Source organism: Perca fluviatilis, chromosome 19, assembly GCF_010015445.1.
Source record: "Perca fluviatilis chromosome 19, GENO_Pfluv_1.0, whole genome shotgun sequence".
In the NCBI taxonomy this organism is placed as follows: domain Eukaryota; kingdom Metazoa; phylum Chordata; class Actinopteri; order Perciformes; family Percidae; genus Perca; species Perca fluviatilis.
In genome coordinates this window covers 18,833,669-18,860,143 of record NC_053130.1, presented here as the reverse complement: position 1 = coordinate 18,860,143, position 26,475 = coordinate 18,833,669, and the positions used below count along the sequence as shown (strand labels likewise).

Below are 26,475 nucleotides of genomic sequence, written 5' to 3'. Positions count from 1 at the left end.
AGGGATTACCTCAGCCTTTCCCAAAGTTTAGTGAGCTGTATGCAAAACCATCTGTGTGTGTGTGTGTGTGTGTGTGTGTGTGTGTGTGTGTGTGTGTGTGTGTGTGTGTGTGTGTGTGTGTGTGTGTGTGTGTGTGTGTGTGTGTGTGTGTGTGTGTGTGTGTGTGGAGGAGTGCGTCTCCATTAAGGCCCATGTGTGTGTGTCCATCATCCTGCTAGGCTGGCCCTGCACCCGCCAAGAATCCCAGGAAACTATCTGCTACAGCAATCTCCTATTATAGCAGCGGGCTGTAGGAGGGGGAGGAACAGTTCCTCCCCTTCCTCGGCCTTATGACCTTTTCGGCTGGGAGGAGGGGAGGGGGTTGGGGGCAGTGAGATTAGACTTCCATAGTCAAAGTACTGTAATAAGTCATTGTAAAATTCAGAAAATCTGCTTCTGCCATTTGGTCTTATAGTCAACAGAAGGCTTTATTCAAGTGTAAGGTGATGATAGCAGGTGGGTAGTGACCAGGAGACACTCCATATAGTATCTGTTCAATGAAGAGGGTGGCACTCTAGTGTGAGGCAAATTAGTTATTTATATCTGCCAGAGGAGCACCCAAACTACAGTCCCCCCTTCACCCACCTACCCAACACCCACAATAATAACACACCTTCAGGAAATTATTTTTTTTTATTTTTTTCCTGGTTTAGACCCCACAACCTCCTCAGTCAGTTGTAACACTTTCTCATTTTGTGACAGTTAGCTCTCGCTGCTAATGACCAACAGTTAGCTGTCCAGATTTATAAATAGTTGAGAGGCTGTTTGTTTCATCCGTCTGACACTCGACACCAAATGATCTCACAGATCTGCATGCTAACTCAAGGCCTCATTCTGTCCCCCCATGGTGGACACTCTCTCTGGGACAACTCTTCTATTTCTGTCTGGTCTCCAGCCCCGGGTCCCACTGCCTGCCTCTGCTCAGATGCTCAAAGACTTGACTGTGGACTACATAGAGGTTTTTGCTTTGGATTGTTGTCAATAGACAGAGTCACAAGTACCAGAGAGGGCTTGTGTGAGGTGAGAGGCCTTTTTGGGGAGCCTGTTGAGGAGTTTACAACAGGGACCAAATTATGGATTATAAAACTGAAAGGTAAGCCAAGAGCTAGCTTTACATTCTTGTTCATATTGATGTAGGGACACTTAAAAGATAATATATAAAAAGCCTCAGGGAAGAGTTAAAACAATAGATATACTCGACTTTCCACACATGCATGCATTGTCATTTACAGCAAATTTAAGTGTAAGAGTGGGCATTTCTCATGCAGATAAATAAATGAAAACACATGAAAAAAAATCCCTGCTTTAATCCCCAAAAGAAAACACACAATTACTTACTAAAGGTATTGACTGAGAGAATTTTATTTTCTTCCACTGACAGCTGCTGACACTGATAAACATTTAGTCATATCCTTTCTGCTCTCAGATTTGACAGATTTGCTGCTGAACAGTCTTCGTTTGGACCACAGTCCCTCTGAAAACGAGGCCTCTTTGGTGTCAGGTTTTACAGTTGGATACCCGTCACTGGACAGGACAGAAATAAACCTGCCACATGCAAGAATTAACAGAAATCACCCTGACAAATTGACATGAGAAAAATGACTCAAATTAGGGACAGTTACCACAACTGTGCATGATTTTCTAATGCTTTTAATGAGTTAAATATGTGTTCAATATTTTGTTAATGCTTACCATGAATTAAAAGAAGATAAAGTGAGTGTGACTAAAAAAGACATGTCCTCGCCTAAGCTGCTGTTGTTTTCTGCTTCAGAAGAACGGTGTTGCATGACATTTTTAGACTTCCTTTCATTTTAGCAACAGTTTTATTTGATAGTGACTTAGCCGTGCAGTACAGCAGTGTCGTGTGCTGTTTCGTAGATGCATATAAGATGGATAGCTTCCAGGTCAGAAGATATTATTGAACTACTGGATATTCTAAACGAGGTGACTGCTGCCTGGCAGCTGCAGTAAATTTAACTAGAACATATGACGTTACCTTGTTGCATTTAAATGTGAAACCCTTTTATTTAAAGGGAGAGGGAGTATGCAATAAGAAGGCTATACGAGCACAACACTTATTTTATTACTGATATGTTTACTGATATGTTTTGCATTATATCATTTAAAATTTTAAATCCAGTTTATTACGAGTACAGTTTTGAAGGCCCCCCACAGGCAATGCAAAACGGCCAGCTTACTGAATGGGAGTAACATTGAGAAAAAGCCATTGCGTAAACACAAACAAATATGTCACAGCCCATGGCCTTAAATTTATAGATGAGAAAAAACTGGTTTTATACTTTATACACTTTTTTATTTTGTAAATTGGTCATTTTGGTAATGTTAATGTTTTTAAGTTTAAACACAGTTGGTTTTTAATAAATTAAAATGTCACATGTCACAACATTTTAGATCACATATTATGTACTTATACCAGCAATAAATGTTGTAATTTTAACTCTGAAATCTTAATGTAGCAACACTTCTGTGTAAGGATATATAATCTGCTTTCCACCTGCTCTCTGTACTGTAGTAAAACCAAAGGGGTTACAGTTGACCGACCGTAAACAGTCTTTCACTCAAAGAGTGATAGAAGTCTAACCTGCTGGTCTAACTTGTCTAACCTCTTATCAATATTAATAAATTGATAATGTGACGTTTTGTTAGTTAGTTCCAACCTCTGATTATTGTTAAACCAGCGCCTCTCTCTAGCTCTTAATCCAAGTGATCTAAGTCACCCATTAAAAAATGTGTGTGCGTGTGTGTGTGTGAGGGTGTGTGTGTGTTTGTGTGTGTGTTCTGTAGTTGTGTTTTCATCTAAAATCTCTCAGCACAGTTGTGTGCTTCTAAATGTGTATGTCTGTTTTCATTTAAGTCTACTGTATATGTCCTTAGTATGGGCAGAAAAGAAAGGAGAAAGTGAGAAGGACAAAGACAAAAAGTCACCATGCTGTTTATTAAAAATTTTCACCTGTATGTGTGTGTGTGTGTGTGTGTGTGTGTGTGTGTGTGTGTGTGTGTGTGTGTGTGTGGTCATCTAAGTTTGTAAGGATGTTTCCTGCTTTCCCAACATAACTCACGTGAGGCTGTCTTTACTGGGCCTGGCAACAGTGTAGTTTTATTCACAACATGTCTCTGAAGGTCATAGTGATTGAGTAGATGGATTTACAGGGCTGTTTTGAGAGGCACATACTGTACAGTGCATTGCTGCTTAATGCATAGGGGAAAAAAGCTTCTTATCAAGGCCAGCTATCACAAAATAAGCACCACAACAAAAGCTTTTAAAATGTTCTCATAATATATATATATATATATATATATATATATATATATATATATATATATATATATATATATATATCAGATTTTGGATCAAGGTTGAAATACATCACACACGTAATGCAAACACTATTATAAAACTCTTTCTTTTAAGATGAGTGGTTATGTAAGTGCCTGTTCAGGTTCAGGCTAATTCTCCTTTCTTTTCTCCTGTAGGAAAAGAAAAATTTCCAGGATTTTTTTGGACAGAGGCCAACTAAAAGGCACAATGCCTTAGGAGCTACTAGCTGTAGAAAATCCGGTCTAAGGGGCCCCAAACTCTGGGTCCTGTAGCTCCATCAGCAGGCAGAGTGTATCATTTTGAGGTCTGTGTTTGCATGAATGACTGAACAACTGAGGACAGAGCTCTTTGCTAGCGACCTTGCATCATGACCTCAGTTGAGAAGCGGCGCTCAGGCCGAAAGAGTGGTGGGCATCGAAAGCACAGCGATGGAGGCTACAGCGACACCTCCAGTGGTGGGTCCTTTCTGGATGAGACTGACCGTGAGGTCAGCAATCTGACAGATCGAGCATTCAGGAGCCTCTGCATTGGGGATGAGGCTGTTTATAATGACTCAGACCTCTGTTCGTCTTCTCCCTGCACCCAGAGAGACAGGCAGCTGGCCTTTAGCCAGAGTGGCCAGGACAGAGACAGAGAGGACAGAGAGAGGGATGAACTCAAGAGAGCTGCACATGAGAGCTTCAGCATCAGGATGCAGCAGTATGGACAGGACTGGATCCATGGAGGAATGTATGGGGCTGAGATCCAGAGAGATCCACAATGGGAGGTTTATGGGGAAAGGACACAGGGGAGGGTTTCTGCCACATTCCAGCACTCCTTTGTGGAAACCTCTCAACAGGAAGAATCTTTGGGGGGAGAACAGCTGTCCTTTCTAGGCAATGGACCCACAGAGTTGAGTTTGCGGCAACGCAGAAGCCGCTCCAGAGTTTCGTCTCTGATCAGAGCTTTTAACTCAGAAGGACAAAGGGATGGAGCAGGGAAGGATGGCCAACTCAGAGAGTGGAATGATGAGACAAGCTGGGACAAATCAGCTCTGATGAGTATCCAAAGGGAACTTTCTGAGTTCTCTACATCTTACCAGCAAAACTTTAACAGTGGTCATTTCTCTTCAGCTTGCCCGTTCTCATACCAAGACACCAACTTCTACTCCTCTGAAGTAGCAGCAGTGGCTCACATGAATTCTGCATCCTCTTTTATGAGATCTTCCCACAGTAAACATAGCATGTCCACGCAGGTCAACTGTAACACTAACTTCTTTATACACAGTGAGTTTAGTCCCTTCAAAGTTTGGAGGGACCATAACAGGTTTCCCTTCCAACAAGGAGAAGTCTCAGGGTTTATGCACTGTTCAGAATTCCCTAAATGGTATGACACACCAATGTACAGGGAGCTTTCAATGGAGGCCCAACCACAGGGTCCATACAGATTTGAGGAGAGGGGTATCAGACACCAAAGGAATAATTTGGCACCTGTGGTTCCTTCCACTCTTCCCCGCTCCACCTCAACATCCACAATGCTGCAGAAAGCTTCGGCTGTAGAGAAACGCTGCGAGTCAGAGGTGACAGGTCATTACCCTCACAGGAAGCGGACGCAGAGCCTGGGAACTAATAGACTCCCATCGCAACGGCCATCAACTGCATCACCTACCAGTGAGATGTCTCGACGTGTCCAGGACACCATCAGCTCCGTCAAAGCCCTCCAGCAAAAAATTAAAATGATGACAGAGAAAAATACAACAACAGGGATGACAGCAAATCATCAAGGAGTATTTTGTACCAATGATAATTTAATTCCCTTTGGCAACAATGCAAAAACAGTGGCACCAAACGTTGTCAGCAGTAACACAAGCACGACTCCCTTCAACATCAGCCAACTGCTCACACCTTTAGTGCAAGCACATCAAGAAACAGAGACATCAGAGGTCGGGCAGTATGCAGTTTCCCCTCAACCTGTGGAACATCCTCCAGTGCGAGCAGAAAGCAGGGGAGCCACTCCTGATGTTAGGATGTGCAGCTACAAATCCAGAGCAACGAGCCTACTCTTCAATCTCAAAGACAACAGGAAAAGAGTAAAAAGCACCTACAGTCCTGCCAAATTTAAAGCCTTGGAGACACTGGAAAAAAGCAAACATCACTCTATTCAGGAGCCTAGAGACACTGTGATAGACATCCCTGATTATCCAGATCTAGACTTTCAATTTCTTCAGGTAGAGGAATCCAGCAGAGCAAATGCTGCCTCACATCAATATGTAAACCAGTACCATAGCCCTGGATTGTCACTTACAACACCAAATTCTCAACCTGCACATACAGGCCAACACTCAGAATACACTTTAAGTGATTACCAGACAGCTCAGATGCAAAGTCAGATTGTTCATCACTCGGGGTTCACTGGCTTGATACCTGAAAATTACACTAGCAATCAGCTGGCTAATGGGCAACATCTCCATGAAGACTTATCATCATTTACTCCCTATAAGCAAGGCATGATAGATAAAGTAGAAACTCTGGGAGGAGATGTATACAGGCTGAACACAACTTATACTGATACAGAAACACCAAGGATACATGCTGACAACAATCAACCAAGAGAATATTTAATAAGTAAGGCAAATGCTGAGCAACATTTTAATGAAACAGTGGGAGGGGAATTCACAAAGGTGGATAGATATCAGCAGCTCAAAGAAAATAAACATGATTATAGTAATGTGTCCTCACAGGATAGGTGGAGACAGACAAACAGCCAAGACACAGAAAGTCTCAGTCTGAAAGCAGTCTCTCCATGGAAACAAGAGATAACTGCTTCAATGGAAAAAGACCAACATGCACAGGCTTACCAAAGAGCAGCTGTGATAAAGGAGGAACTAAATTCACCAAGAGACAAGTACAGAGGGGAAAATCAGCAAAGTATAAATAAAGAACTTGAGAAAATAGAGTTGAGGGAGAGTTTTGGTATTGGAACATCTTCTCATAAAAAGGCTGCGTTGGTCAACACTAACATTTCAAACCAACAGCAACAAAATGCTCCATTTAGTAATGACACTATAGAAAATCCAGCATATTATGGACAACAGCAACCAGGAGCTCTGAAGTATAACAATAAGGAAAATGAAATGAAAGATCATTATTTGACACAGAATTATAACAGATATAGTGATCAAGAATACAGAAACCAACACACATTGTATTCTAATAAAGACAAAAGAATGCCCACGCAAGAAACAGTTCAGAAAAAACAATCGTCAATTCCACAGCCGTATGAAATGCAAAGTCTCCAGCCAATAGAAGCTAAACCACAGTTTGAACAGAATGTGCAGAAAACGTCATTATCTAACCCTGACAATGCATCTGCCACCACAATAGCAAACCAGGTAAAAGACAGACAGTTTGTTGAGGTCAAGGCTGAACAGGTCATGGCACAGCATGTAAAAGCACAACACACCCAAGCAGAGCTGGCAAAGGCTCAGCACTGGGCTCAAGTGGAGCAGCCCAAAGCAGAGTCGGCTAGGTTAATTTTAGCAGGGCAGACTGGTTCAGACAAAGTCAAAGCAGAAGAGGCCAAAGCAGAATTAACAGAGTACCAGAGAGTAAACCAGGCTAAAGCAGAACATATTAAAGAGGATAAGAGAAAAGAGGAATTGACAGAACAGTCCAGAGAAAAACAACCAGAGCGTGCCAGAGAGGAACAGATAAAGGCAGCGCAATCCAGAGTACAAGTAACAGAAGAGCCTAGAAATATAACAGAGGAAGTAGGGGCTGAGGACTTGAGAGAGGAGAAGGGTGAGCAGGTCAAAGTAAAACAAGCTGAAGCAAAGAGGCTAAAAGAAGAGCACATAAAAACTGAACTGGCAAAGGCCGAGCAGGCCAGGCAGGATTGCTCGGAGCGAGCTAAAAGTGAACAGGCCAGTAGAGAAAGGATCAAAGCAGAACAAATTAACGAAGAACAGGTTAGAGCAGATCAAGTTGAAAGGGAGCAAGTGGACGCAGAACAAATCAGAACAGAAAAGGTTAAATCAGAGCAGGCTAAAGCAGAGCATAAAAAAGCAGAACAAGCTAAACTAGAGCACATACAAGAGCAACAAGCTAAAGCAGAACAAGAGAAGACTAACGTAGTTGAAGTGGGAAAGGTCAAAGCAAACCACATTCAAGTTGAGGATGTTAACCAAGAGAAAGCTGAGGAAGATTCAATTCAAGCAGGTCGAGTAAATGCAGAGCAACCTGTAACACAGATAAGTAAAGCCAACGAGAGAAAGGCAGAGCTGGCAAAGTTGGAACAAACCAAAGTGGAGCTAGCTAAAGCAGAGCTAATAAAAACAGAGAACGTGCCGGAAAGGTCAGCTAAACCCGCAGCAAAACTAACAGTGACACAACAGGTAAAAAATGAGCCAGATAAACTTGAACAAGTTAAGACAGAGTTAGCTAAAGCTAAAGCAGAATTGGCTAAAATAAAAGAGAAAATGAGAGGAGAGCAAAAAGAGAAAGTCAGAAATAGAGTTCTCACGAATGAAGATGTGATTAAGACAGATGTTCCTTTGAAGGTAAATATCAATAAAAAGGAAGAGTACAAAGATCAAGACCAGGCAACACAAATGCATAAACAGGGGGAAGACTCAGTTGTTGTCAGCAGGCAAAATTCAGATCAAGCTAATAGAGGGGATGAGTATGAGCGTCTTAGAGAGAAATATGGTTTTATTGATACACACTTACCAAACAGAAACAAAGTGTCAAATGATGCCAATGAAACACCAGCTTTATCTCTTGATAAAGTTGAGACAACGAATAACGAGAAATCAAAAGGAAATTCTAGTCCTAAAAGCAGAGTTGCAAGTGCTAACACAGAAAATAAGGAGGAAGTGGGCAGCTTTAAACCCACTGAGTTGACAGAGAGTCAGTATGTTTATAGTGAGTCATCCAAAGAATTCAAACTTTCTGAGAGTAATTATTTGCCTATCAATGTAGATAAAAGAGAAAAGAGTGACACTGTTTCTGATAAAGTGAAGGATGAAAGTGTTGAAAAGTTTGACTCTCTGAAACATACTGATATTTCACAGCAAAGAGATTCTGATTTGGCTAAACCGCTCCCCCTTGCAAGAAAACCCAGGTCAACTGAGCACAGTTTAGGTCCAGGTAAAGATACACTTTTTACCCCTCCCAGAGCATTGTTCCATAAAGAGAGAGCTCAGACCAAGCAGGAGATTCTGACTTCCAAGATAAAAGCTCATGCTGAAAAAGAGATTTCAGCTATTAAAGAAAAGGGTTTTGCTGTACGAGATGGGTTTATATCCAAAAATTCTACCAAGCAATTAGCAGTTAATAATATACGACAGAGGCCACCATCACAGGAAGTGTCTAAAAAGCATGAAAGCACAATGGCCAGTAATATTACATTAAAGCACCAGATGGAGCCTTCAGGAATACAGATGGAACCAGTCAAGTTTGTTTCACTTCCCAGCTCTTCTACAATACCAGTTAAGTCTGCAGCAACCACCAGTCAGGTTCAGTCACAGAAACAACTTCACAACAAACCAATGAAGAGCAATGACAATCTGCCAAAAAAACCCAGAGAAGCAAAACAGACGGGAAGTTATACCATGAGCACAGATGACGGCTTGGTACAAAATCAAAAGAAAGAGAATCAATTTGGAATGAAATCACTTACACAAAGTAAAGAGCAGGCACTCAAAAACAAGCCAGAAACACAGGAAGCAAATAAAGGAGAAATATTTGGAAAACAGAAAGAGGGACTTAAAGACAATCCTGTCTTAAACACTGACCATCTCAACAAAAAAGAGCTAAAGCAAGGAGCCTCCCCCCCCAGCCTTTTTTTTTTTTGGGGTTTACTCTCCTCTTTTTTTTTGGGGGGAAAAGGCTGAGAGTAAACATGAGGCAGTTCATGAAGACTCAGCACCTTCACTAAGTCTTGCCTTTGGTCAGAATGAGACCCCTGTGGCTGAGGACAAATTGCAGATCATGGGAATATCTGTAACTGTACGAGAAAGAAAGCCCTCTGTGGACAATGGTCAGAGGAATAACAGCACTCAAGAACAAATGAATGTAAAAGAGAAAGAGTGCAGTAATTCAGAGCTAGATAAATGTAATCCCAGCTCAGGTCTGGAAGTAGGTAAAGGAAATACATCTTCAAAGGAAGTTAGCATGGTAAAGCTGAATGATGGAGTTGTACAGGACACTGATCCTACAGTGAAAGAAGATCAAACTAAAGTTGGTATGGATAATCATCCTGAAAACATGCTAGAAACTTCAAGACAGAACAATGTGTCTGAGAATGTCACTGTGAAAAGGACTAATCTCCAACAGGAGAGTTCTTCTATAAATGTAAGACCCCAAAGGATAACACAACTCCAAGAGCCATTGGCTGAAAAAGGTGTGCCATGCAAAAATAAAGTGTTGGCTGAAACTAATCCGCTTCTCTACAACCAAGACATAATAGCAAATGAAACAAAAGACAATACAAATGAAATGCCAAAAGAAAACCCAGTAAAGATCATAGAGAAAGTTGAAGTAAAGAGTAATACCGAAGATAAAAATCCACAAAAAAGTCATACAGCACATGCCAATGAGAACTACATAGCCAAAGTAGTGAACACAGCAATCAGCGACACAAATGACGCAAACAGAGCTGCTGCTCAAACTCTGATAAAACATGACATCCAGCCATCAGTGAAAGAAGATATGACAACTGGCATCCATCCATCCAAAAGCAGGAACATAGATGGTAAGAGTGCACCAGTGGAAGAAAAGAGATGTGACTTAACACCACCAAAGCCATTCAACAAAACCATTCCATCTAACCATTTAACTGAGAATGAAAATGCTCATGCATCTCTAAAACATCAGTATAAAGAGACACACGTTGAAGAAAATAATCAATGGGATGATGATTTGCATATAGGCAGCATTGCCATCAGAGTTGTGCCAGCAGTAACTGAGGACAACCTGAAAATGGCAGGAAAACATCATGTCAACATCACCACTGTCCCGTCTGATGTAGCTGCAGCTAATGAACATAAACAAGATGCATCATCTAGTCTTGAAAACAATGAAGACAGAACCAAAGACCTCAATACAGAAAGTAGGGAAAAGCAAATGGAGGAAAGTTTGGAAGACAAATTTGGAATACAATGTGTTTTGTCCAGTGTGAAAAAACTGTCCAAATCACTACAACTCGGTAATCAACAGAACAGCATAAACACCACCAGTGAGAATACTCAAGCGGAAAATGCAAAGCCTGAAAAAGTAAATAAAAGCGGGAAATCAGCGGATGAATTAACAGTAAGACCAATGGTGGGAGACTACTTTCAAGTGCAAGGGACTGCAGAAAAAAATAATGAACCATACAATCATACCAATGCTGTTTCAAAGGGAAGGGAACTTCCAGCATTACTATCAAACAAGGCAGCTATCAGCAATGAATCTTGCAATGAAGGAAAAAATCCAGTATTTGTTTTGGATCAAAGTAAAAGGAAATCAAGTTCAGTAAGAGTTCAAGATGAGAACATGAAAAAGAGAAACAGGGAAACAGATGATAATCTGGATTCAAAACTGAGTGATGGTCCCACAGAGAGACAGAGTAATAAAAATGAGAAGACAGAGGCTGGTCAAGCTGTTCATATCAGAAAACTTTATACAGAGAATCAGTCCAGTTTAACAGCAAGGGAAACAAAGAGCTCAATAAATTCATACCTGACACAGGAAGATACGGTTAAAGAAAAACCTAAAGTTAAACCAAAACCAAAAGAAAGAGTATCCACAATACCTGAGATATCAGCAATTGCAGACTATGCCAGGTTAAAAGTAATTGTTTCGGAAGACGAGGCAAACAAAATTCAGGAATTCCCACCCAACAAAAAGGAGGGATTTTTCCCACTAATACAGACTCGTCACAGCAGACGTCCAATGTTCACTGCTGACCCACAAGACCTCTCTGTAAAAGAGAAAAGTTTGCCAAATAAGACAGAGGTCAGCTCCAAAGTGAACAAACAACCCAAACCCTTAGTATTTCCCATTACTGAGAGAGAACACCAAAGGACGGGGATGTTTAAACTGGGAGACAAAGAAAGACAAGAGAAAATGATTTTAGATGCCAAAGCCAATGAAGGTGTATTAGACACTGGAGCAAAACATGCACAACAGCTCAAAGCAAGTAACAAGTCACCATCAAGTCATCTTAAGAACCAGGGAAGAGAAGAACAAGTGACTGGAACTGATACCCAAAGAGTTCGACAAGTAGAACAAAGTATTCATCAGCCAAACAATCCTCCTATGCAAGCAACAACCTCATCTTCTGCAGTCAACAGGCCAAGAAGCACTTCTGTGTCACAACACCTAAAGCCACTTGAGATCTCCAATCCACATGAAAAACTTGTGGGACAAGTGTACAACATAGAGGAAAGCACAACAACTCTAAAAAAAGATGAGGAGATTGAAAATGCACTGGCTAAGATTGGGGAAAAGAGAACAGATAAAATGAGGCAAGAAAGGTTTGCAACTCGGCATGAAGAAACCGAAACACAACATCAGAGTAGAGCAAAACAGTTTGAGGAAAAACAAGCTTCTAGGATAGAAGAGGAGAAAAGAGCTGAAGACATGAGAGTAAGAAATATGATAGAGGAGAATAGAGCTTCTGTTGCTGAGGAAGAGAGGAGAGCCGCTCAGAGAGAAGAGGAGAGGAGAGCAAGAGAGCGGGAGACCATTGCTATTAAGATCAAGGAGAAGCGGGAAAAACAGAGAGAAGCAGAAAGAAGGGCAGAGGAAGAAAGAGCTGCTCAAAAAGAAGAGGAGATGAAAGCAAATCAAAGAGAAGAAGAAAGGAGAATGAAAGAAATTGAGGAGAAGAGGAGAATAGAAATTGAGGAGTGTAAAGCAAAATTGAGAGAGGAGGAAGAGCAGATAAAAGAGAATGAGGAGAAGAGGAGGGTGAAACAGCAAGAGGAGGAGAGAGCTGCACGAGAGGAGATGCAGAGAAGAGCTGCTGAAGAAGGGAAGCAGAGGAGAGCTGCTGAAGAGGAGAGGCAGAGGAGAGCTGCTGAAGAGGAGAAGCAGAGGAGAGCTGCTAAAGAGGAGAAGCAGAAGAGAGCTGCTGAAGAGGATAAGCAGAGGAGAGCTGCTGAAGAGGAGAAGCAGAAGAGAGCTGCTGAAGAGGAGAAGCAGAAGAGAGCTGCTGAAGAGGATAAGCAGAGGAGAGCTGCTGAAGAGGAGAAGCAGAGGAGAGCTGCTGAAGAGGAGAAGCAGAGGAGAGCTGCTCTGATTGAGGAGCAAAGGCGAGCTAAAGTGATTGAGGAGCAGATACTTGCTGATATTGAGGAAAAAGCTGCTCGGATTTCAGAGGAGGAAAGGATCAAACAGATCCAGGAGCAGAAGAAAGCAGAGCAGATGATTGAAGAGCTGAGGGAAGAAAGACAGCAAAAGGAAGAATGGATGAGAACTCAGAGAGCTGTTGAAAAAGACAAAACAATTATAAAACAAAGAGAAGAAAGGCAAGCCAAAGAGGAGAGAACCAGACTCCTTGAGGAGAGCCAAGCAGCACTGAAAGAGGAGGAGAAGAGAGTAGCACGAGAATGGATGCTAGCTCAAAGAGAGGACGAGATCAGGGCTAAAAAGAGAGGAGAAGAAAAGTTAGCAGCTCACAGGGAAAAGGAGAGAGCCACTCAGATGGAGGAGCAAAAAAGAGCAGCGCAGAGGATGGATGCTCTCCAGTACTACGCCATCACCTCAACAGAATCAGAGAGGAAACCCAGAGAAAGACAACTATGCTCCCCTTTACCATCCCAACAAAGGCCCAATCCATCAGGACTTGGATCACCTGAGGACTCAGGAGCCCAAACTAGGCCTTATAGGCCACATGCCCCTGCTTCTCCAGCTCCATCTCTGCCCCGCTCCAACACCTCCTCTCCTGCTCTGGGAGCCAAGCCCTCAATGTTCAGGGTCAAGGATAACACCATCAGAGGTTCCTCTTTCAAGTCAGTCAAACCACGCCTCCATAAGAACTTTGGAGAGGATTTCCGAATGGGTTCCCCGATGGAGAGGGGGTCAGAGAGAAGAGAGGAAGAGCAAGACATAGTGAGACACAGTGCTGGAACTCCTGTCTATCCAGACACAGGGTTAAACAGACTTGCTGCTATCAAAGAATCCAACACTTTTCAGCCAGCATATTCATCACAGGATTACTCAGCCCTTCTCCCACAACACAGGCCTTACTCCAGGAGGAGCATCGCTCTGGATGAAGATGACTCCCGTTCTCTCATCAGCAACATGTCAGAGGATGTAGAGAGTTTTGCAACCAGTGCAGCAGACCTGGCAGATATACGAGGCCTCTATGACGGAGAGAGGCCAGAATCAGCCTGTAGCTTTAGCAGTGATGTCTCCCGTTCTTTGGGCAAGCCTCCAACTGTTCCCCCAAAGAGTGAGAAAGCCTTGCGCAGAGCAAAAAGGTTGACTACTCGGAGAATCAAGAAGGAGTTGTCCAAAGCTGCAGCAGACAGCCCTGATGGAGTTGAGAAATCTCTTCAAGAAGTCTCCAATATTACTTCCTCCTCCTCCACTGAGGTACGCTCTTCCAGCCGCCAAGCTATGGCTTCCTCCCATTTTTCCTTACCTGTCTCCCTCGCTCATGCTCCAACATTGGGGTCTAGCTTGCTTTCTTCACACACAGAGCACAAATCTTCTCGCAGCTCCTCCTATGCTTCCCCTCATGCCACTGGTCCTATCTCCATCCCAGTTGCTTTACCTCATGCTACTGCCCCTGTTTCCCTCCCTGTTGCCTCGCCTAATGCTACTGGCCCTGCTTCCCACACTGCTGCTCCTAAGACAGTTGCTCATGTTTCCTCTTCTCCCACTCTCCATCATGCCAACCACCCAGCTCCAGTGACACAGTACCATGTAGAGTCAAGCTATCCCCAGTCCTACCCACTAACCCAGCGAAAGGTGCTGCAAGACCTCGGCTCTGGTCAGTATTTCGTGGTGGACGTGCCTGTTCAAGTGAAAAAGAAGACTTTCTTTGATCCTGAGACGGGAAGGTATGTCCAGCTGAATGTTCGCGAGTCGGGCCAAAGCACCTCCCGAACCCAGCCCCAGCAGACGTACCCACAACCTCAGCTCCAACCCCAAAAGCAGGTCAAGCTTCAACAACAGCCCCAGGCCTCTCCAGCTGGCAAGCCTTTTGTGCTTTATCAGGGCAACCAGAGTTATCCCCAAGACTACCAACCTCTGGCTATCAACTCTGTGCCCCGCAACATGTCATCAGCCCCTGTGACTCTCCACCAGGACCAACAGCCTGTCAGGGAGAGCCACAGCTACGGATATCCAGCCCCTGAAATGGGACAGAACTCTGAAGGGCATCGCTACAGCCCAGAAAAGACTCCATACATGGACACAGTTAATGATAAAGGCAAAACATATAACACCATTTACAGCACACATGCTCCATATGAGTCGTCCCCAGAGGGAGAAACAAACAGCCAGCTTGCAGGAAGCTCAGTTTGTGAAAATGATAACTCAGCCCACTCACAATGTCAGCCCCGTGATATAATAACTATGAGTGAACTGGAGGACTTTATGGAGGTGTCTGACTGGTGAGAACAATGATCTTTTACTCAGAAGGGGTAGCTAAATAAAGTATTTGATCAAATAAAGATACCCAAAAGCACAGTATGAATGAATCATAATATGCAGTATTTTAACTGTTTGTAAATGACTTTTCAAGTGAAAATAGTCTAAGAAAGTTTTTGGTTTGTAGTTTTAAAAGGGGCCTTGTGACATGTTGTTAGATTGATTTTGGAGATTCACTGTTGAGCTATTTATTGTGTTACAGAGAAGTTCATTCCATTTGACTTTTGAATGTGTTTCTTGTGTATATGATCAGTATCCCATTGCCTACTAAACCTAAAAGTATGTTATCATATATCAAACAGCAACAGTGTGTCCACAGTGTTTAGTAGTTTTGAACACTGGCAGGCCTGCTTAAGTTTGCAATTTTTTTTTCTTGTTGAAGAAATCGTACTTTTGGCATTTTGTGATTAAACCCACAGTGTCAATTAAATATCTGCAGATGGTGTAAAGCATAGTTTGTGTATTCAACCACTGTGTCAAAGTGAAAACATGGTGATGTGATTATTGCCGTTTTGGAGGTTTAATTTCATACTGTAGTCCATTTTTAAAGTTGGAAGTGTGTGAGAATGTTTCTGTGTTGCTGTGAAACAGAATTGTGTGACATGGACTTACTCAGGCAATTACAACACACTTGATTCAAATAAATAATTTTCTCACCACAATGACTGTCTTTCAAAATCACATTGTAAAGGTTATAAATAAACAAAAAGGAAAAATATAAGATTGCTGCTACAGGTTGATTTCATTTTACCACTCAGAAGACTATAATAACAATATAATATTATTGCCACTGTGATCCTGTTCTCACTCTTGAAATGCACCCTGGGTCTAAATGACTCAAATGAAGAGTCTTTTTTACTGAGTGCATAAGGCAATTACAAAGTGTTATTGAGAGAGCTCAATGATATGTCCTGAGAGAGTTGATAAACACAAAAAGACAAAATAACATTTTGGTAATGAAATTTGTTTATGTATTTGCCTAGTATACCTGTGGGATCCAATGAGAAATAATCGAATGAAAATGTCTTGCCTTTTGATTTTCCTTGTTTCCCCAACGCAGATAAAATGTACATGGCTGTGGTGAGAATTCCTGCATTGCATATACACCCCAGCTTCAGAGTAACCTTAAATATTGTTGATCCCCTGAGAAGCAGTAACCTGCTTTGACCACTGCAGGGCAGAGGAGAGCGATTCTCCACTGGAGAAAAGACTTGAATTTAAGACTTATGTAAAGGAAAACTTGAGGGAAACCCCAAGTAAAAGATGTAGTTCAGAAGACATAATGTTTCTACACAGTTACCATAACTATTATTTTGACACTTTTGTACGACACTCAATTGATAAAACTTACAACATACAATTGTCTTTTCAAAATAAAATATTTTGTCAAGGTTAGAAATATTAAACCCCATTATCAACCTAGCCAGTCCATTTTCCACTGAATCCATGCTTTTCAAGAGAATCCTACATAAGACCTGAAGGGTTAAATCTGTTGTGTAATTCCATTTGGCTTTGGCAGAGCTCAAAGCGCCAGCAGAAGCCCTGCCTCAGCAGTTCAGCCTGCCCAATAAAGCAGCAGGCTTCATACCACTGGGACAGTCTGACAACCACAGCCAGAGACAAGCCCATGCCACTCTGACCAGCAGCCAGACAGGGAGAGGTTCCTGCACACACACACACACCCACACCCCCACACACTCACTCACACGCACACCCACACACACACACTCACACACACACACACACACACACATAAATGCATTAACACATGCATGCAAACACACACACACACACACACACACACACACACACACACACACACACACACACACACAAATACATGAACACATGCATGCAGACGCACACAAAGCTCACATAAATGAAAATTGCTCTTTGTAAACTTTATTGTGAGATGTCAGTTGAGGAAGATTATGTACTGTTTACTATTACTACTACTATTATAATACTATGTATTATGACTATGTACACACAATGCATTCATGTTCAGCGCTTTACTGTATATGCTTCTCCAAATGACACACAATATGAAAGGCGCATGCACACACACAAACCACGAGACTTGACCATCGCTTTAGAGTTCTGGGGTTTTGGGCTTTTGTCCAAGACTCCTCACAGGAACACAGGAAATGACATTTCCTACGTTTTGCAGGACACCGAGAGAGAGAGAGAGAGAGAGAGAGAGAGAGAGAGAGAGAGAGAGAGAGAGAGCGAGAGAGAGAGCGAGAGAGAGAGAGTGTACTGGGAGAGTGAGTGGGAGTTTCTAAGTGGAAACAGAGAATTTTCTGTTTCATATTACACAGAAAAGAGGAGAAAGAGGAGAAGAGTTAATGGTGGGTAAGGGCTCTGGTGGCTTGTCCAGTCAGGCTCTGTTTTGAATGTAGCTGGTTGTGTAAGTGCTGTGCAGTTTTCTGGGTTTATGGATTCGCTGACTGTGGAAAATGTACTTCTCTATAGTGGTCCTTGTCCTGACTAAGGCTCTGGTCACAGGTAAGTTCACCTTGTTTACAGCAATAACCAGTAAGAAAGCGGCTGGCAAGAAAGAAAGAGAATGTGTCTAAACTAGTATTTAGTACTTGATCTATCATTGAAGAAACACCATTGTGAACCATACATTTTGAGTTTATTATGGAGCATGAAAAACATGTCAAACATACAAAAAAACACACCTCTTAATAGTCATCGTCTACAACAACCAAAACTTGCAAATGCTTTAATTATTACGACATTATTGAAAATATTGATGAAGCAGGTTTTTTGCAAACTGGGCAATTTGGGCAAATATGGTTTTGTTTAAAATCAAACCAGTTGTGGAGTTAAGCGAGTTCGTTCCCTGTGATCAGAGAAAACCTCAGTGTAATTTGCATTCTATAAACTGCCATAAAGTGGACTTACAACTCATATTTCCTGCCCTATAATCTTTTGGTTATGCTCAGTTTTGTGTTTGGTTTGAGTCCCTGTCGCTGCTTTTGTTGTCAAATTAAATAGTGTAGGACAGACCCCGAGGGAGATTCCCCAACTAGCACAGCAACAAAATAAAAAATAAAAACAGTAAGGCAGCCCAGATGGTCCCTGTTATCTTGTTGTGTTTCTCTTGGCCTGTTTCGGGCGGTACCGTACTGAAGATGAATGTTTCCCACCTGTTGATTCTCTTTGCCTGTCTGATCATACATATTGTGTTCAAACTCCAGACCTGACCCAGCTGGCAGCACAATAAAAGTACCTTCAGGGAAGTAAAATAGGTGCACACAAAGTATGTTTTAGTTTTCTGATTCCTAGTCCTCTTGCACTTTCTAGCTGTGACAGACCAAATTCCCATCCAGTGATGGAATGACATATATAAGTAGAACCAAAGATGGTGTGGAATCCAAGCAGCCACTGTGGGTGTGCATATAACGTGCTATGTCTAAATGCTACAATTATGTTTAATTGGCAGGAAATCAAAGATCTTGCCAAAATTAACTCAGATTTTTCCCATGTGGGGTTCATTAGCAATTACCAATTTAACTAGCAGGGAGGGGTCACACAAGCTACCAGATCACAGTATTCAGAGTGTCCTTATGTTTGGAATCATTTTATGATTTTTGGCTTGATTTTATTCATCAAAAAACATGTATAACATACAGAATAAATATTAACAATACATAATACAATAAGCACACAAAAAATGAACACGTTCAATAGAGTATAAGATATGTGTATGCAAAACAGAAAATAAAAAATGACTGCTTGAATGCTTGTGTCTTTTGTCAACAGAGGTCTGTCATGGCCTGAATGTGACAGTGACCCCTGGGCCTGTTGTCATGGTAACAGAGAAAGACAATGTGACGCTCTCCTGCCTGGTATCTCAGAGGAAGAGGAGCGGCAGCGTCCTCATCCTACGCTGGTTCCTTTCTCCTCTTGCTGCTCCCACTCTCGTGCCTCCTCCCTCCTCTCCATCCCGCTCTCCTCCTGCAATCGAGCCCTCTCAGGTTCTGATTGTGAAGATGGGCATAAAGAAAATTAAGCTGTACGGGAACTACACCCGTCGTTTCCCCCAGCTAAAGTTTCGTCTGTATGAAGAAACGGAGGGAGAGTTGTACCGGTTGCGGATTCTCAATGTGACAGGGACGGACCAGGGTTTCTATACCTGCAAAGTTCAGGAGATTCGCAAACACAGAAACACGTGGAGGGCATCGTCCAATGGTACCAGCACCACACAGCTGACAGGTAATAAAGGTGTAGCCTACTTTAACACACTCTGCTCTCCATATCATATGTGTCTGTCTAGGGCCAGACACTTATTGCACTATTTCTAGCAGAATAGGACAGGATAGGTCAGATTGCATTAAACGAGTAAACAAACAGTAAAAGTGTGAAATGTGTCGTACACCATTTGGCCTTTGACAAAAAAATAAAGTCATTTCTACTTTTTTTATATAGCTTTGCGCAACCCTCGTCACTGACAAAAGATGATCAAATGCAAATGGACCTCCGTTGAAAAGGTTTTCCATGGAATATTCCTTTCCAAGGAATTCCCTTACAGCCGCACAGCTGAGGCATGCTGTCGATGTTATCTGGCAATGGAAATTACCAAATGAAGGAGGAGCAACTGTTTTTATTAAAGGACAAAGGCCAAATAGAAATGTGTAGCATATATTTTCTGCCTCGAGCTGCGCTTTGCTGTAAGTAGTGTGTGTTTGAGTGTGACCCCAATCCTCTGGCATTTCCATCTCAAAACAATGAGCTCACACAGCCAAACCACACTCAACAATATCACTCTGTGTGTCGATGGAGTGTGAGGAGTAAAAGTGTTGCTGAGCTGGCTACGTTCAAAAACTCTATAACACATGATGTCAGCATTCTGGGTTTACTTTTATGCACGCTTCAAGAGAAAATGTACTGGAGAATTCACTTGCAGTGGAACTTATTTAGTCTGTGCCAATGTGTGATAAACATCTTGAACTAATCAGGTTAAGAACTAATTTAAATCTGATGCAGTAATAAATGTCTTTATACAGTACGATCCTTCATCTGATTTAACTGGATTGATCAACAAGGAAGCTGTCTGTCACTGTGGGATGCAATTGATAAAAGGGGTTCAATAGAGATGTAAGATGCTGCTATACTGTGCTATAAGCGTGGCTACACCTGACGCATTTGAACAGTTTACCTTTCACTAGTTAAATGCTAGAAAAGCTTAGGAGGTTAGAGTTGGACAAAGCCATCTGACAACGCCCTGCCCTATATTCAGGGAAATGTCGCACTAAGGAAGCCACACAACCTCAGGCATCTCCGACAAGCATTGACCACAGATCCAGAAACCCAAGAGCTGACATTATAAGTGTAAACAAAGAGAAAGTAACTAAGTTGTAACTATTATCCAGGTAACCCCTCCGTCTGCAGATCTCAGAGCAAAGGCCACACCCCACTGAGATAATTAGACTAGTCTTATTCAAAAGATTTTGTACGAAGACAAGATGCTTGTCCTCTCCCACATCTCTAAATCCCTACTTCAGACCTAATGGTTGAGTGATTTCTGGTGCTTTTCTAAACTGGAAAAATGAGCAGTGGTTCATTTTTCTGAATCCTGCCTTCACAGCTGGACCGATGGGAAGAAAGCAGATGAGCCGAAATATATACCTGATAGTTTTCTGCGGGTTTTTTTTTTTGTTGCATAAACTTGTGTAGACACATCTGTAGAGAGCCTGTTCTTTAACAGCTCCCAACCAACAGCCAACCTGTTAACCTGGGGCTGGTGCACAGATTTGGGGTTTAGCATGTGGTTAACCACAGTGTAAAGGTCAGATATGTGGTTTACTTACATTAACTGTTAACTGCTCAAATTGTCAAGAGATGCCTGTTAAATGTAGCCCATCACGTCATCAGTTGAGTTAGACTACAATTTGTCTACTTTACAATTCTGTAATTACTTGTCATCTTGTGGTACACAGTGGTTGGACAAAAAAAACAGGAACACCATAGGACTGAATGCAGTCCAATCAAACAAAATGATCATAGGATTTAATTAGCTAGTCTCAACACAAAAAATTACATTTAAGATTTAGAAAAAAAACAGCATATTACAGGGCTCTTGTATTATACTACATTGTTATAAAGCCTCCATTTTATGTCTATCTGCTGATTAGATTTTTTTACACTCCTCATTTTTTTTTCTAAAATATTTTTAAAGTCTTGTTTCTTGGACTGATGCATATTTTAGAAGAAAAAATGAGGAGCGTAAAAAAAATCTAATCAGCAGATTATATAACATAACAGAAGAAATGTGTTGAGATTCTAAAGTGTATCTTCTCCTGCCTTTACTGCCTGTAAAACTGAAAGATCTGATACAGTTTCTCACGTTTGCTCACAACAACCATTGTGTTGCTGCCTGACATTAATTACCATGATATTCAGACTGAACGGCAGAGACCACATTTGACAATTTTGCTGCCAGTCCAGCGGTCTGGAAAAAGGCTAAAAGCCAATTAGAGTTAATATCTTATCATTTCTTATTAATATGTTTATCAACCTGTGTTTAAAATACATATTAAAAACTCATTACGGGGAGCAGAGACTAAGTAATTTATGTGCAAAGCCTCTGTAGTGTTCACTCTCCTCAACCTCTTGCTAAATACCCCTGACCTATATACAACCCATTATTCATTGACACACCCTGACAACAACTTCCTTATTGGTTCCCTTTTCACATTAATAAGCACACAAAGAAAATTGCAACTTTAAACGATTGTGAAGTGACCAACAAAAGGAAGTGGCGATGCAGAGCAATGGGGAACCCCCAAAAACACTGTCCAAGAACAGCAATACAACCAGGCCTCTGTGTCTGTTTGTCTGTGTGTGTCTGTGTGTGTGTGTGTGTGTGTGTGTGTGTGTGTGTGTGTGTGTGTGTGTGTGTGTGTGTGTGTGTGTGTGTGTGTGTGTGTGTGTGTTGTGGGTTTGGCTGATGCCGCAGCAGAATCTCCCTTCATGAGTGCAGTTTTGATATTTCTGGAAACCACTGAGGCTGTCTGCTGTGTTGGGCCAGTGCCCTCAGACAACAGCAATTTACAAAGATACTTTGTCTCAACACAGTGTTCTACTCTCAACAAACTATTTTTGCTGACTTTTTAAACAATTTCTTTCTTCAGTACACTTCACTCTCGAGGATAGTAGCAGTAAAGGACTGTGGCGTTTATTTGCAGGTACGGTTTTCATATCTAGTCCTTCTTCTGTTTCACGTCATCATACACAAGTCTTACTTTGACAATGCCACTGTTCTGATGTCTTTCTGTTTCTGTCTGTCTGTTTTGTAGATGTGTATCTGTGCGCTGTGCTGATTTGCTCTCTGGGCCTGCTGTCCATTTTCCTGTTCTCTGTGGTTCTCACCTGCCAGTACTTTCACAGAAGACACAGGCTCAAAGGTAAAAAAAACATCATTTGTTTTACAACAGTAACCCCACATTTATACCTTTATGTTGCAGTTTTCCTGTTCAAAACAATAACTGGATGCCTTGGCTGATGAGTCACCAGGATTTTTCTACTTTCTCCACAGCCAGTTACCTTCTGGTCAAGTGTCCAGAAAGCAGGTACAGTTTATTTTTTTTAAACTAGTGCTGAAACAATTTATTGATTAATTGCTCAGTCAATTTACAGAACATTAATCAGGCACACTTTTAATAATCACATTTTAAAGTATTGCTTCTGTTCCATGCAGCTCAGGAGAGACTGTAACCAGCTTCAGCAGTTCCTCCAGTTCCTCCCCAAAAGCCCAAAGGAAAGACACAAGACCGAAAACTGACAGAAGAATAACAGTAACACCACCTAAACTACCCAAGGAGCCACCACTATACATACCACACCACAAAGGTAAAGTGACATTGTGAGGGCAGGATGGAACCTCTGGGGAAAATTAAAGTGTTCATAGTATGCTCATTTTCAAGTTCACAATTGCATTCAGAGGTTGTACCAGAATAGGTTTACATAGTTTCATTTTCATAAAACACAATCTTTTTTTTGTACTGCACATTGCTGCAGCTCCTCTTTTCACCCTATGTGTTGAGCTCTCTGTTTTAGCTACAGAGTGAGGCATCTCACTTCTGTTCCATCTTTGTTGGGAGTCTCACATGCGCAGTACCTAGGTAAGGACTACTAGCTAGTCAGAAGCAGATTATGAGGGCGTGCCACTCTAGCAGCTAGGCGAGCATTATAACGTGTGTTACAAAGTGACGCACGTTCGTCACAGAAGTAAAGGCTGGACTACAATAGAGCTGTTTGGAGCAGTTCGTGAACAGTGTTTTCTGTTGGAGATGGTAAGTGGCTTTGGGGTGGACTTTGGGCTTTTTCACTTTGTAAACCTATAACATGCAAAAAAAAGATATATGACACAATAAAGGAAACCACAAAAGGGGAAACGCCAAAACGCATTATATGAGCACTTTAAATTCTTCAGTGGTTTTCAACCTTTATGGCTTGTGCCCTTTGAAAAAAAAAAAAAAAAGTCTACTTGTGACCCCATGTCACAGGTTATGGCCTCAGTGTGGACATGAGTTATGAGCAGTTTAACCAAAGAGTATTTTTCCTACTCAGAAAGTTTCATTTAAATGGTTTATATCAGCCTGGAGAGGTAAAAGTAGCCAGTATTTCACAAAAATTTTAAAACTCTTGAAGAAAAAAAACCAACTAAACTAATTGGGACTCTGATTACTGCATTAGGATGTAAATACATCTCACGCAGTGAACTTTGTTCCGATTTGAACCACCATGATCAGATGTTTTCACAGTCAAATTTTTTTGGGGAGACAGAGTGGCTTAGTTGTTAATAGCGTCCCCTCACAGAATGGTTCAATTCCTCAGTCTTTCTGTGTGGAGTCTAAGTTTCCTCTCAAATTCCGAACACACTGCAGGCATTAGAGTAACAGGGGGACTGAGAGAGGCTCCAGCCCCAAGAAAAGTGAGTAAAGAAAACAACAGTAAATGAAGGTATCCAGCAATTACAAAAGCAGAAAATTATACATCTAGCATGATGTATAATTAATTATATTTTCTTGACAAAAACAACTTAGCTTGTAAAGACTGGAGGACTAACAGAAAACAGCAGAGAATTAAACTTTATACTGCATTTGGGTAAAATCCTGCTGAGTGTATTGTCTGAGGTACAATCAACACTGATGCTGACAATGACAGTATAAAGCTCTTATTTTGGTTTTAAACTACACGTTGACTAGGTTTAGAAGTGGTTGTAAAGGACCACAGTCATATTTGTGAGTCCATTCCTCTTGGCTGTTCTTTTTGAGTCAATTAAGGTTGTCTCGGTTTTTCAGTGCCCATTGCTGCAAAGAGACCTCAGAAGCCCAGAAGGTTAAAGACTCAGCTCAGGAGTTCTGCCACTGTGAGTTCTCACCCATCATACAAACACCAATGTCCACTTCCTCCATTCAATCAATTATAAATCATATGTACTTAATATATCTGTTAAAATGTATGTATTAACATTTTGAAAAGATGTTTTTCTCATGCACAGAGTTATTGTTATTGAGGTACATGCAAGAGGGAATTTGTCTCACGACTGCATGATTGTCTACAGGAGTTTATTGCCGTCTCTTCATTCAGTTATGAGTTTGATAATTCTATTTAGCTTTATTGCTTCTCAAACACAATTATTTATTTAGAGTGCTTCATTGGTTTTATATCTACAATAAAAATGTCAAACAAGTATATACAGCAGAAAACTACTAAAACTAAGGATCATCAGTATTTCTACATTCTTGTGATTGTGAAGTGAAACGAAGCTCCGGAGATGTGAGCGTTTCTTTTGCACGAACATACTGATTGGATTAGTGCAACTAGGAGGATCTGACGATGTTGGATAGGACTCTTATTGTACAACATGTTTTTCGGGTAAACTGGATGTTCCAAGAGGTCCTGTAAACACATACTTTCTGCAGCTGAAAAGCACTAAGGAGATGTTTATCATGGGAAAGTGGAAGAAACTACGGTTTGCTGAGAAAGATTAAATGCATACACTTCCTATATACATCTTTTTTTTCTTGAAATGTCTATGCTCACTATATATATATTTCCCTTTTTTGCCTTATCTCTGGGTTAAATTCCGTTATGTTTATCTCACTCTTTCCCTCCCTCCTCCAGCCTCGAATACCACAGGAGGATAGTCTGACATATGCAGAACTGGAGCTGGTCCGGCCGAGGCCTGAGCCCCCAGTCTCCTCCAACCCTGACCCCACTCCCTCCAGCCCGGACACGGTGTACGCTCAGATCCTCTTCCAGGAAAAACAGCTGTAAACACAGCAGCTCTGGACAGATGGATGTCATGGTACCTCCCAGTGAGGCCAACTGAACTGAGTGGCAACCAAAGGACTATATTTATGAACTATCAGTATGGCATTTAGCATTTGTTTTTTTTGGCTGTAAGTACGCTACAGTACAACTGTTGGTAAATGAGGGTTTTGTGTTTCCTCGGCGCAGTTCCATTCCAGCACAGCAGTTTCTGGGTCTTATAATTCTGTTGTTTTGTTTGTTGGCATCGCTGGCGTGTGAGCCAGATGTTTATAGAACGCTCTTACTGTTAACTATTCTGTTTAAACTCAGGAGACTGTGTGGAAAGAAACCATTGTCAAGGCTCTCTTACTGCAGTATCATAAGGTACTGTACCACTTTTTAAATGCATTTATAATTACAGAACTAATACACAAAATTAATAAATATATGCCTGGGTCTGATGATTCATTTAAATACTGTTTTAAATTATCTCTTCTAAGTGGATTGGATTGCACTTTGTCAGATTGATCTATATTTTGTCTGGGGGTCACAAGCAAAATCTGTTTCACACAACAAAAGACAAAACAATGCAATATTACAAAGCGGCAGTGCATTCAGTGATGCTGCAGGTGGATTTTGCAACAGCAAATATGAATCCTGGAAGCAGCATGCATTATGCTCAAGTACCCAAGAAAGGTGAAGGGTGTACGCCATTTTGTGAAGGTCAGTGTGTGAAAAATGGTTATGAAGATAGAGGTGCATGAAGAAAGAGAATGATGCACATCCACACCCTTCTCTCTGTGAGTGGGAGAGATGGAGAGAGAGAGACCATCATCCCCCACAGCTCAGACTCTCTGACTAGGATGAACCCGCTAATGACTACATTTATTCAAATTAGACTAATTGTAATCATGGTTAATAATTAGCTTTACAGTGCATTATAATTGGGTTAGACTACAAGATGGTTCTGCCTAGGTGCAATAATTTATTTGATTTAATTATTCTGAGGAACCCAATGGTTTGACATTTCATATCATAAAACCAGCGGTGTAGAGAGAATTGAGATGGCCGTTAGCTTTAGAGAAGGTCATTGCTCGCTCTCTGGGAAAATTATGAGGACTATTTTCCACTCTATTAAGCTACTCCACTTAGCACAATTAGCCACACACACAAAAGGTTAAAGAGAGAGACATCTTCCTT

The 26,475-nt window shown here is 41.5% G+C and overlaps 2 protein-coding genes across 3 annotated transcripts; both read left to right on the top strand.

Annotated features, from left to right (window-relative positions):
* The first annotated feature begins 802 nt into the window (after positions 1-802).
* On the top strand, positions 803-15,662 carry LOC120548483. Its single transcript, XM_039784756.1, has 3 exons — positions 803-1,132; positions 3,535-9,182; positions 9,247-15,662. Exons 2-3 carry the CDS (start codon positions 3,747-3,749, stop codon positions 14,968-14,970), a joined length of 11,160 nt encoding a protein of 3,719 aa, XP_039640690.1. The 5' UTR covers positions 803-1,132; positions 3,535-3,746; the 3' UTR covers positions 14,971-15,662.
* A 980-nt stretch (positions 15,663-16,642) lies between these two features.
* Positions 16,643-25,749, top strand: vstm4a (V-set and transmembrane domain containing 4a). 2 transcript variants are annotated; one of them, XM_039784660.1, is made up of 8 exons: positions 16,643-16,663; positions 18,778-19,230; positions 22,149-22,202; positions 22,314-22,421; positions 22,553-22,586; positions 22,715-22,866; positions 24,321-24,388; positions 25,147-25,749. In XM_039784660.1, exons 2-8 carry the CDS (start codon positions 18,825-18,827, stop codon positions 25,297-25,299), a joined length of 975 nt encoding a protein of 324 aa, XP_039640594.1. In that variant the 5' UTR covers positions 16,643-16,663; positions 18,778-18,824; the 3' UTR covers positions 25,300-25,749. The 2 variants fall into 2 exon arrangements, with proteins under 2 accessions (XP_039640594.1, XP_039640593.1); XM_039784659.1 differs by lacking the exon at positions 16,643-16,663 and adding an exon at positions 17,331-17,511.
* Positions 25,750-26,475: the final 726 nt, after the last annotated feature.